Source organism: Typopeltis vanoorti, chromosome 14 (assembly GCF_054136105.1).
Source record: "Typopeltis vanoorti isolate ZY-2024b chromosome 14, IOZ_Tvanoo_1.0, whole genome shotgun sequence".
NCBI classification, from domain to species: Eukaryota; Metazoa; Arthropoda; class Arachnida; order Uropygi; family Thelyphonidae; genus Typopeltis; species Typopeltis vanoorti.
The window spans coordinates 76,671,388-76,684,433 of NC_143562.1; the positions used below are offsets into that span (position 1 = coordinate 76,671,388).

Below are 13,046 nucleotides of genomic sequence, written 5' to 3' on the forward strand. Positions count from 1 at the left end.
ATCGACTCAATATCCATTATTTCTTCAGAGAAGTTATTTATGGTACCTGGTAGACACGTAAAGCTGAGAGATCCAGCTCTCCCCCTTGCAAAGAATATCATGCATTACATCACACACTTTTATTTTCATTTGTAATTCTGTTGTATTTTGTCTCTTTAACTAAAGTTCACATTTTGAATGATCTTGTAACTAGTCTGAAAATTCCACTTGTAACTAATAATAAATATTTTTACCCAAGGCATTTCTAAGTTCATTTGCTTAGAGTATGTTATCCCCTTACGTTTCTATTTTCGTAATATTCATGTTTCAGCTGTTGATTCGATCTTGGATACCCACAAGGCTTCTGGTCTTGGGGGTATTCATCTCACCTAATTGTGCCTAAGACTTGTTCATCTTATTCTGTCGAAACGAGTTATTCAAGCCATTCCATAAAGAAGATCAAAGTCAGATATTAAGGTACTGTTTTAATTGTCCTCATTTATTTCTCTCAGAGTATCAACTTCTTCACCCATTATTAGCTCATAAATTAATCATCGGCCACGTGTATAGATACATCATGCTCGATCCACAGCAGATTCCCTTACCACTTACCTATCTACTGATTCAAGTTATAAAAAGGTTTCGAGAAACTCGCGGAGTTTCTCCAAATTTCTCTAAATTTCTCCAAACATTCTTGGGCATTTCGTCGGGTCTGATATATAGCTTACTTACCAGATTATCATCTTATGATTTTCGTTCTCCACCATTTTCTTAGTAAATTGCCAATTTCTTCTCTGGATTTGTACCATGCCAATGAAGAATGGATGACTTTCTTTCTTCAAGTCATTTCACGAATGCGTCAGTACCCAGCAGTGTACTTTCGTCCACTCTTTTTCTTCTACATTCTTAAATGACATTTCTCTCCAAACCTCAAATTCTTTCCATAATTTGATAGCACGCCCCATTCTTCTTTTTCATTTGACAAAGTTGCAGTTCTCAGATATACGGAATTGTATGCAAAATCTTTTTTGATCTATACCTTAAACACTTATTTTTATCATATTTCAATTGGAAGAGGAAAAAATGTCAGCTCTATTGCTACGGAAACAGTCTTGTCTTATTTCACATATGGTAGAGCAGACCTTTGATAATACCTATATCTCTACTCAAAGGAGTCCCCACAGTTAAGTGGATAACGATGATTTTCTTCCTGGCCTAATGCGAAGAACTTTTATAAGAGCTTTTCAACTGAAGGTGAGTTAGCCGCGTTTATATTTTTGGTATTCTTCTCGCCTAATTATGTTGAAAACTCGTTCTCCATAATTAACACTCATCTTATTTTGCAGAAACAAGTTATTGAAGCCATTCTGTAGAGAGGACATACGTTTATAGAGGAGAGGAGAAACGGTTTTTTCCCACTTAAAAGAGACAAACTGGCCAGAAGATCAAATGCAATTAATATATAAAATGCACTGTTCTGATAGCCTTAGTTACTTCCACCGTAATTCAAAAACAATCCAACTCAATCTCCACTCATAATCAGATCTCTCTGTCTTCTTGGGGCTGAGTTACATTTCTACCCTTTCCTGGCATAAACACATCCATAGCGTCCATCATCAAAAAAAAAAAAAAAAAACATTGTTCTTTTCAGATCAAGGCATTACTTCTCACCTATACAACTTCTAAGATTGTATAAATCACAAATGCTTCGTACCTTAGAACATTATTCTCAAATATGGGGTAATATGCTGAAAAAATCCCGAATAATGCGTGTTGCTGTTCAGAAGAGGAGAGCTGGTGCGTGAACTGGATGCCACCATTACTCCACTTTCTCTTAAGCTTGTATACATGTGTAACTGCTAGTTAACATCAATTCACTGTCAATCTTCACCTATTCCTTACCAGCTTCTCATCCTTTTCTTTAATTTAGTTTTCCTTTGTTCTTTGGAACATTCTTTCTTCCATCAAAGTTTTCCCTATGAATGAAACTCCCAGTTCAAAAAACATAGCAAGATTTTTTCCCCTAAACAACTCGCTCACGTACAGCAGTGTTGTAGTTTTTGCAACGCCTCCTGTGTGTGTATGTGTGTGGTTGATATTTAAAGTATAAATTGTATTTTTAGTATCTTATCCCCCCCCCCCTCTGTCTTTTTACTACACCAGTTTCCTCATTCATGATTTTGACTCATTGATCATTTTAACTTTCTCTTTCTGTCTCTCACAGACTCCCTCTGCTTACTTACAGACAATCTGTTTCTGCCTTGAGCCTCTTCTATAGGTATTTTCATGGGTGCAGTCGTCTCCATTGTTCCTCAAATTTCCTGCATGTAAACACAACAGTATTTGCTGCTTAACGTCCGTGCCAAGCTTCAAACAGTACTAACTCCTTGTCTTTCTCATTTCACAAAGCTCTACTCTTTAGAACGGTATTTTCCATAAGGATTTTCTAGTTTTAAAAGAATAAATCTAGAGAAGTTAAGAAGAAAGAAGGTAACAGTTGCTTTTTTACCGCTCGTGCGGCAGATGCAAATCAAAACGAACCAAAAAAAAAAAAAAAAGAAAGAAAGAAAGAGAAAAAGCTGTCATCATATTAAACCCATGAACTCTATACTTCCATTCATTATTAATTTTTAACTGAATTTCTCTTCTTATTCTAAACTGTTTTCGAGTTTACTGCTACGTTACATTTTCCATTTTGTAAAATGGTTCGAGTAGCTTTTTTCTTATAGGTATGAATAGTCATTTTTATTCAACCTCATCTTTGAAAGGAAAGTTTTTTGACATTATGCACAAACAGTTTTCACCTTGTTGCCCTTACTTTGCTCTATCGAAATCCAGCTTTACTTTGAAAATTATAGCTAATTAATGGTCGCCTATATAAATGTTGAAAACTGAAATTGGCTAACACCATATATGGTCTCCGGACAAAGTTCCTGCTTCTTCCCTCTCACTTATTTCTATCATGCCGTAAGGTTGACATATTAAGAGTCCTTCCTTACCGTGTGATGGTACAATAGCCGTGAGTCTCCTTTTTACGGGGGGGGGGGTACGGCACCATCTAGTCCCCTCAAATTTTATCCGGGCTCCTGAACCAGCACAGGCTGACGAATCAGGCCTATGGCTGGGTCAGTATTCCTGGCTGTATTCCGTGTTTGTTCATGGGGCCGGTTTGCCTGCTTGTGGGATGAAAAACCCCAGATAAACCTGCGGAAAAAACCCTGCTGTCCACGCCCAAGACCGGTTAACTTGGCTATGACTGAGGAAGATCCTTAAACTCCTCGCGTCGTCGACGGGAATCGAACCTAGGACACTCCTTCCCCAGGCATATGGTTGCGAAGCGCACAACCACTGGCTAACCACGTGGACATATTAAGAGTAATAACGAATCTCGCATAGAGCATGAACATTTCTTCTGTTTCGAGGGTGTATCAGTCTGTTGGATCATGCAACTTAATAGTGGTGCCTATTTAGAAAGCTTCCAAATCAATTAGAGAATAATCTTGCAGCCAGTACTCTGTTAACTTTGGGCGTTGATGTGTAGGGGAGAGGGAGAAAAAAAAACATTGCCAAAACCACAGTTTTTTGAAATGTCAAGTGAACTTTCTCCCACTTGACGCTTAATTATAACAGGTAATGATGGTTGACCATCTCCTTTCAATCCTAAATATCTTGGGTTTGAACCTTCTTGTGGTATGAGTTTATGTGAAAACGTCTTTATGTTTTTAAGTTTGACAAGATTTTTGTGTGGTAGACCAATGCGAGATCACCAATTGATTATTGAATGAGGTGGCTCGAAAAGTATATATTTGGTCTCTAAAGTAGGGTTATTTAAACTTTACACACGGATTATCTAACCCTTATCCAACGGTACTAATGAATTGTATAAGTTTACAACACGGCATGAATTGGACTTTCATAAAAACAGCTACATATTTTGGAATTGAAAGTTCATATGATATAACTTTATCATTGTTTCCTTATTTAGTTCAGTAAATTGCCAATATCAATTGTTCAATACAAATTTGTATTTTTTTATAGTAAACATTTATTAATAAGAATTACTACTGATAAAATATGATTGAATCGTATGTTGTTAGTTACAATTAGTTACAATAATATTTTTTCAGTTGTGGTATATAAATTAAGAATTTTCCGCTGCAATACTGATTAATACCCAGTCAATCAAACACACTTTAAGGATAACTAAAAGTTAATATAAAATGTACTCTTTTAAGAACAAATATTATTCTAACCTGAAGATTTTACTGCACTCATCTGTCTTCTTCCAGAAGTGGATGTTTCATTATTGACACTGGAGACGTGCCTACTTACAAAAGTGGGAGTTTGCTGTCCTGGAGATGGGAGCTGGTGTGTTCCGTTTCGAGTATCACCTTTTGGTACATGGTTGGAGGACAGTCTGAATGGATTTGAGAAGGATGGAAGACCATTTGGGCTCGGAAGATTGGCATGATCTTTCATAGGACTCCTATAAGGTTCCGATACCTGCCTGAAGCTAATGGCTTGCGTTTCGTGATTTGATTCCGTAGACGGATTTTTGGGTGTATCTTCAATATTTGACACGATATCCAGTTCTTGACCGTTAAGGATATCAAGTTTTTTGAACTCGGTAGTTGGAGAGAATGTCTTCGAGTCTCCAGGTGGAGCAGTACATGGAAGAACTCCAGTGAGCGGCGCGGCAGTTGGCAATTGCTGACTTCCGTTAGGAGGTCCACTAAGAACAGGAGGAGGATGAGGGTCTCTGTTAGTGCTTTTGTTTAAATGATTGGTAAAGTTGATGGAAGTATAAATTGGATTTCCATTTGGAACACCGGAATACACATAATCACCTCTTTTTCTAGCCATCGGTGATGGTGATGATTGCTTCGAATTAGTAACTTTCATTTTTTGAGGCTGAGGTGACAACGATCTAGGCGAGTCCCGAATTAAGGTCACTTTCCTCTTCTCTGTCGGGGTGAAATGTTGTACGGTTGCTGATCTGTTGCGAGGAGAGTGCCTAGTCTCTAACGGACTAGAGTTCGATGATAGGCATCTTGGAGAGCCTGTTCCTCCTTCTCTGGATCCTAACCGCGGCCTCAATTCACCACTCGAACTCTTCTGCGAGAGCGGTTCATGTTGCAGTACAGGACTTTGAACTAGCCGATCGATATCCTCCACTTCTCGTTTCACTCTGCTATCGAATGCCGTTTCGTACATATGACATTGACGAATGGCCATCTGGCGACCTTGACTGAAGAATGTATACACATACACGCACACACACACTCATACACACACGCCACACCCTCCCCCCTCCCTATCTCTCTCTCTCTCTCGCACTCACGCACTCACTCACACACACACACGCACTCACGCACACTATCACTCACTCACTCACGCATACATTCATAACTCTGCTTCTCGGAAAAAAACGATAAACTATTGTTATGCCTACACTGATGCAGTGCAGCGGCTTCAAATTGCCGAAAAAAAAAAACAGAATTTTGATTATTTAACTCATTCTAACTGTGACTTATCTTCTCCAATCGATCGCATATCCTTGGCACTCGAAGCACAATGTCTGTAGGAAAAGATAAATATTATTTATCAGGTAATTATCAGAAAAAAGACAAATAAGCAAATCACAAAAGTATTCAATGGAAAGTAGATAAATGCTCTTTTACTATACAGGAATATTTCGTTTAGTTTGAATTGCGTCTGAAGCACCTAAGGCTAATATAAGTATTTTATCTGTTAATTGAATATGTTCACCTGTTTATCTGCTTGGCTGGATGAAACATCGTAGTTTCTGGGAGAGAAATCCTTCTAACTCCATTTGAGACCGGCTAATTCATTTTCACTTGAAAAGACGGAATTTGAACTTTGGTCTTCAGAGGGTCTTTCCGATCGAAAGACAAATATCGCGTAATCCTTGCGATTGAGATGCCGAGACATCTGTAGGAATGTCTATGTTCTTAGAAAATAAATTCTCTATCTGTCCAGAGAATTTTCAGAGTATCAGTCTTTCCAAAACTTGGTACTCTGAAGATGATAAATTGATTCAGTTTAAAGCAGTAATTCATAGCTTTTACTGCTTTAAACTGAATCAATTTATCACTCAGGAGGAGTACTTCTCCCCATTAGCGAGACACAGTTAAATACTAATAGTAAAACAGTGTAAACAAACTGCTAAAGTAGTCTTTGTTTGAAATTATATTTGAATGCCACCACATGAGTTGCAACCCAATACACAAATATATGTATTAATTTATTACTAAAACCTATCAAAATGGACCTAGGAGGCGAATATATCACGCTTGGGCAACGATCAAATGCCGGCGAGTGTATTCACGTAAGATCTCTGGTCAAATTTCGTACGAAACTTTTATAGTTTCTGTATTCGGCTTTGAAATAATGCTGGATTTAATATCCACTTGATTTATATAATATGTATTAATGAATTAATACATTTTAGTAATAAGATTGCATTAATCTAATCGCATTTTTAATTTACGTCATTAAAATATATATATTATTATTTGGACTAGCTTTTTCCCCCCAACTTTACTTCACTCATATGGCGCTGTTTCTAAGTTACAAATTCATATACCCTGTTCAGTGGCGTCGCGTGCCCATTTCGGTTGGGTGTGCTGTCGTGTGGAATATGCAACCCGCACTACAAATTTCACGTCAATTTGACTGTATGCATGGGCGTGCGTCCGCAGAAAATTTTCCTGGGGAGGGGGGGAGGCAAAGCTTGGAGACAAATAATTACATCAATACATTTTTATAATTATTGATTTAATTAAATAATTAATCAATAAACGTCTTTTAGCATTTGTTGATGTAATTATTTGTCGATGTAAACTATAAATACATTATTTTCATTTTATATCGATTTTAATGATCTTTAATTCTTGGCAAAAAAAAGTATTCAGAATTAATATAGTTTTTAGCACAATTTCATATATAAAAAAATTGACCAGCATATTTTATTAAAAATCAACTAATTAATTAATCCCAAAATCCTAAATTAAATTATTTCGGTTTAAAAGCAATAAAATCATAAAACTAACAAGTAAAATACTATTAAATTACATACATTTACCTTTTAAAAATGTATTTTTTGTTTAAATTTGTTTCACTATAAATTTACAATTCACACTTCACTCAGTGACTCACTAGACACATAGGGAAAACGAACAGGTCTGCAATAAATCAGAATTGCTGCAATAAAACACGTGTTCTATGGCTACCCCCACCATGGACCGAAACAGGCCAACCCATAATAAATTTTAAGACAGAGCAAAGCGCCCCAGGGTCGAGGATGTAAGATTACATATCTCAATCACTTTTACGATTATAATTTGTGGAATTTTTTACTCGATAGTAAAAAATTCCACAAGGGGGAAGTGCCCGGTTTGCTCCCCCCTCTCTGCGGACGCTCATGACCGTGTGATTGCATTTTTATCGATGCGTGAAAGTTTTGAGAGTGCATAGCGCATCACCGCTCATCTTAATTGGCCCAATGCAATTAATTGTAGGATAACTTTGAATACTTCTGCATAGAGTGGGGGAACAATCTGTTTGTTTTAAGATTTATTAGAAATCAACTATGAAGGTGAATACTATATTTGGTTGGTATATTTGAAATACTCAAAGATGAAAATATGTGAACCATCATTTATAAGATGTAAGAATAGGAAAGAATAAGTGTGAGTTGAAACACTTTCATTAATGGTAAACGAATTATTAATAGTTATCATTTGCGATATGTGTGTCTTATAAGTTGCTGGATAGAGACGATCCTATAAAGTCTAAACATGAATAAGTGAATTTATGATGGCATGATTAAAAAAAAAAAACTTATGAAGAGAGAGAGAGAGAGAGAGAGTATAGCGGGAAGAATAAATATGGTTTGATGGAGCAACAAATCATCTCGTAAAATTTGTTGTATACATAACATCCGATCTTTTTCTTCTTCTTCTTCTGCAGCTTCTCCCACTTAAGTGGGGTCACTGTTTGTTATGAGTCTCCTCCACACCTTCCTGTCTTGGGCTGTCACCACATCCAAGTTCTTCATCTTCAAGTCCTCTTCTACCAGCTCCCTCCATCTCTTCTTTGGCCGCCCACGCTTCCGCCTTCCTTGCACATCCATCTGCATGACCCTTCTTCCCACATATTCGTCCTCCCTCCTCATCACATGACCAAACCATCTCAACCTTGCCTCCTGTATTTTCGCTCCTAAGTTCGTAACTTTCACTGTTCCCCTGACATAGTCATTTCTCAGATGATCCTTATTAAATATATTTTATTTAATAAGGATCATCCGATCAATTTAATATCCGATCATTATCGGAATTATTCACACTTTCGGGAATCCTGCATTCATTAGTTGTTTTTAATTAATTAATTAATTTTTTTTTTTAGTATCAGCGGTTCTTCTGTCTTATCAATCTCACATATGCTGGTATTTTGTTGTAGATCAATCTTATAATACACAGAATATTCATTTTTATTCAGAAATAGATATTCTGTTACTGTCTGTTGTTTCCGAAGATGAGAATAAAAATGTCTCTATACTGTTAAAATAATAAATTTAGTTTAATCCTTTATCCAAGTGTGAGCAAACAAAGTTTGTGCCTGAAAATATCTTCAGGACTGAGACAAGGTGGTGTATCTGTTGGCAACTCGTAACAAAGGTGAACCAAGCTCTCATCACCCCTTGTCTCAGTATCTCCCATAATGCAAAGCACATCTTGCGGACATGTATAATGCTATGCATTAAGGTAAGGGCTACTATCCGGACCGGTTTCGACCTTTATTGAGGTCTCGTCAGTGGGATGCTAGTGAAGGGTGAGCTCAGAATGTTAGCTCACCTAGCCCTGCCTTCTCAGCGGTTTAAAAATATTAGAAAGCTAAGAATTTTACCCGATGCGCCCTCTTTACATCTTTTCGAAGGGCTCAAAGGTGTATGCATTTCGAAAGCACACTCCGGCTATTAACGCGTATGTGATGCAATGTTTATAGGCGAAAAGTGCCCTCTTCATGAAGCACTAATGCTTTATTACCCTCCTGAAGAGGACAATGAAGCATTAGTATATTGTGTTCAATTTTAAGTTCTTCAAACAATTGAGGAGTATTTAACAGGAATAAATGCATAAATATAATATCAATGATACTGATATTTCGTGGATGAGCACTGCACACCTAACACATACGGAATATTCGCCCCTGACCCTGTTGCAGTTATAATACTAACTTAAATATTAACTGTTGACAAAATTACGTTCAAAGTAGCAGATGCAGCATATAAGTATATTACTAATGTCGAAACTTTTGTATTATCTATGTGTTAGTAATTAAAATTTATAATAAAAAACAGTGACTCACTAATTTTGTTTGATATAGCACTTTTTGAAATTAAGATTTCAGATTCCTGTTTGTATTCTCTGACAAACTGAAAATTTAACTTAATATCTGTTTAATTTAAATGATATTCAACAAGCAAGTTGTAACTAATGTACATTTGCTGTAATACTGCTTGCAAATTATGTGATTGAAGTGGTTGTTTGAACGTTGTTTTGTGCTCTTTTTATATAGATCCGCCACTTTATTTGCAGGGAGATTGCATACCACCGTTTGGAGAACATTGTAGTAATCTAATGAAATCTGACGATAAGAAACATTTTAAAAAAAATTAAGAAAAATTTAAGAGGTAACAACATTAAAGAAAATCAAAGAAAACTGTAACATACAGCCAGTAAATGACTGGATCCAAAAACGGAAAGAATAATAGAAAAATCATAGAAAGAAGCAGGATAACAGATGGGCAAAGAAAATCAAGAACTGAATACCAAAGGTACCAAAAGGAAAGAGAAGCAGAGAAAGATGGAAAAGAAAATGGCGAAATGATATTGAAAACAACGCACTAAGGATTAATAATTAAAGGAGTGTAAGAAGTTAACCGTTTTACATGATACTATCTGCTTATGAAACCTTTTATTGCGAGAGACGCACATACTGCCATAGCAACGGTTTGCTTTTGCCACTAACAAAAATCCACATATATACGACTATAACAAGTACTATAATAGCAGAATAGATTTTTATAAATAGGTTATTAACATAAACATCTGACTCTGTGCAAGGTTACAGATCAAATTATGACCTCCAAAAATGCCTGTGATTAATTCGTACAACTGACGACGGATATATCCATACTTTCCATTAAAGCTGTTATTTATTTATTAATTACTGTTAAATTTGCTGATGAATCATGCCTAAAACTAGATATAATTTTTAGCCCCTCTCAGCAATTTGTAGAAAGAAAGATCTCTGCGAATATGCCACTTAAGCATAGCATCTGCACATTTATAAATAACATTTTCAATCTGCATTTTTCATTGCCTAGTTATTTTTCAGTATTCAACTCTTTCACTGTACAACTGTCCGCTTACCACCACCACCACCGCCACTAGCATTTTCACAGACAATCACAAACATCCATGCCCACGGCAGGATTCGAACCTGCAGCCTTTTGGTTGGATACGCTAACCAATCGGCAAACCAGGCCATTAATTATTATTATTATTACGGGCGACTCCAGGGAGTCCTTAGACTCATCGATGGAGGCCCTAAACATCAAGTCCACACAACTATACGACATTCTCACAGTATCTATCATACCTTGCCTTGAACTCACTCACTGTCATAGCACCCACAACAGACTCTGGCAGCTTATTCCACTCATTTACCACCCTAAAAGTAAAGAACCCAGCTCTAACACCCCTGCTGACCACACTCTTGCCCAGCTTCCATAGGTGTCTCCTAGTTCTCTCACCCGCAGTCCTGATCTTAAAAATATCCTCTGAATTAATCCTAGAAACCCTTTAGCAATTTGAATGTCTCAATCATATCTCCCCTTTCCCGCCTATCAACTAATTTCCGCAACCCACAAATCTTCAACCTGTTCCCATATGGTTCATTCCATAGACCCGCTATCATCTTAGTCACTCGCCTCTGGATCCTCTCCGCCTCCTCCCCATCAAGAAGGAACCTAAGTGACAAAATCTGGGCACAGTAGTCGAGATGAGGTCTTATCAAGGCTCGGTACAGAGTTACAATAACTTGTTTGTCTCTACTCGTCAAGGTATTTTTCAATAACCAAGTGAGTTGATGAGCTAATTTAGCTACTTTTGCAATGTGCTCCCTAAACTTCATCTCCCTATCCACCAACACTCCAAAGTCCTTGGCCTCATCAATCTCCTGGAGTACAGTTCTACCAGTGTGGTATACTGTTGCTAATCTTTTCACCCCAAAATGCATAACCTTACATTTTGTCACATTAAATTGACATCCATTCTCCTTACCCCCAGAACTCCAATCTATCCAAGTCATCCTGCAAGATTTTGACATCTTCTGCATTCACTATGGCTCTACCCAACTTTGCATCCGAACAAATGAACTGTTCCTCTTAGACCCTTCCCTATATCGTTAATTAACAAATTAAACAGCAGTGGTCCAAGAACAGACCCCTGCGGCACACCACTAGTCACAGGCCGTCTTTTGGACTCTACTCCTGAATAAACTACTCTTTGATATCTCTCCATCAACCACCCACCTATCCATCTCACCAACCCTATATCCATTCCCATATGTTGTAGTTTACGGATTAGAATTCCATGTGGTATCCTGTCAAACGCCTTTGCCAGGTCCAGCAGTATCACTGTAAACCCATTACCCTTATCCAGTTCAGCCGTCACTTTGTGTTTTACATACCTGATCCACTATTACCTGAAGATATTGCGGTACCGATAGATAAACGTTCTGCACTTTTGCTGTGAACAGTAAGTTATCGTCATAAGATGAAAGTACAGTAACTTATTTGTGAAGTAATCAACATATCATATCTGATTTTGGTTAGAAAGATTTGGTTTCGAATCTCAGCTAGGACTTGCAGATTGCTTGTGTCAAAGTTCCAAATAACCAAAAGCATAGCCTCATATGATTGAGCAGAAGTATTTAACCTAATCTTCCTTAGAGATTTAAATCTATGCAAACAATAATTCGAACTACTTGGATCTCATCCCAGCGGAACTTATTTTCTGCCGGAACAAAACTTTCTGTTTTTAGAAATAAACAAATTCTGACTTCATATTTTGAGAAAAAAAACGAAATTTGTTGTTGCCTTAAAGCAATGACATATTTTAGAGAAATTAAAGTTCAGGTTGGTCGGGGAATTTGCTCTTGTTTTGGGAAAAACTGTATCTTTCAAAACAAATTTAAAAGCAGTATGGTTAGTTATAGTAAGAAGAAACCTCCCATAGCAGTTATGCAATAATTATGAAAGTTAAGTTTTAACATTCACGATTAAGTTTTTGAAAATGTGGCCAAATTGATGGAAGTAAGGTACAGATGCTGTCATTGAAGTATTTATGGCCATTTAAAAATAATCCCACTAGCTAGATATACTAGGAGCATTCATTGATATTTCTTTTGTTTATGGGATAACAGGGCAATGAGAGTATTTTGTCAAGAAAATTTAGGCTCCACGAAAAGATTTTACACCACTAGGAAGAGAGAACATAAAAGTCATATTCTACCGCCTTGCCAATTAAACTGAATCGCATATAATGTTTGTTAAAGTATTGACAAAAATGGAACTGCTTGCTTAACTGCAAAATCAGAAACTAAACTTAAGGAGATATATTTATTGAAACGCAAATTTAGGAAACATCAAAATATGACGATTCGATAAGAGACTCACAGAATTCGAACGCCGGTATGTTACTGATGAGTTCGTGGACAGTATGAAAGGAAAATTATAAGGAACCAACAGATTAACTTGTAACCAAGTATCATTAGATCGAGGAAAGGATGTATTGTAGAAAGATTTACTTCCTCCATTATCAATTGGTCTTCTCTCATTCAGAGTTTCGCATGGTGAGTGACAGGTAGGATGACTTGTTCTCCTATAAAAGTGCTTATAAGAGGAAGCGAAGTATTTACTAGCCTTTTTAAATCTGCATTTTAGCATTTTTTGCTTCTTCTTTCTTTCCAATGATAGG

At 36.9% G+C, this 13,046-nt stretch overlaps 1 protein-coding gene across 1 annotated transcript in view; it reads right to left on the reverse strand.

The window, feature by feature from the left end:
* The window catches only part of LOC150099688 (uncharacterized), a 117,222-nt gene that overhangs the window by 45,748 nt on the left and 58,428 nt on the right, over positions 1-13,046 (reverse strand). The window contains exon 2 of the mRNA XM_090404042.1: positions 4,233-5,557. Within this exon, the coding sequence (XP_090260168.1) occupies positions 4,233-5,214 (982 nt within the window). The 5' untranslated portion in view covers positions 5,215-5,557. The remainder of the gene's footprint in view (positions 1-4,232; positions 5,558-13,046) is intronic.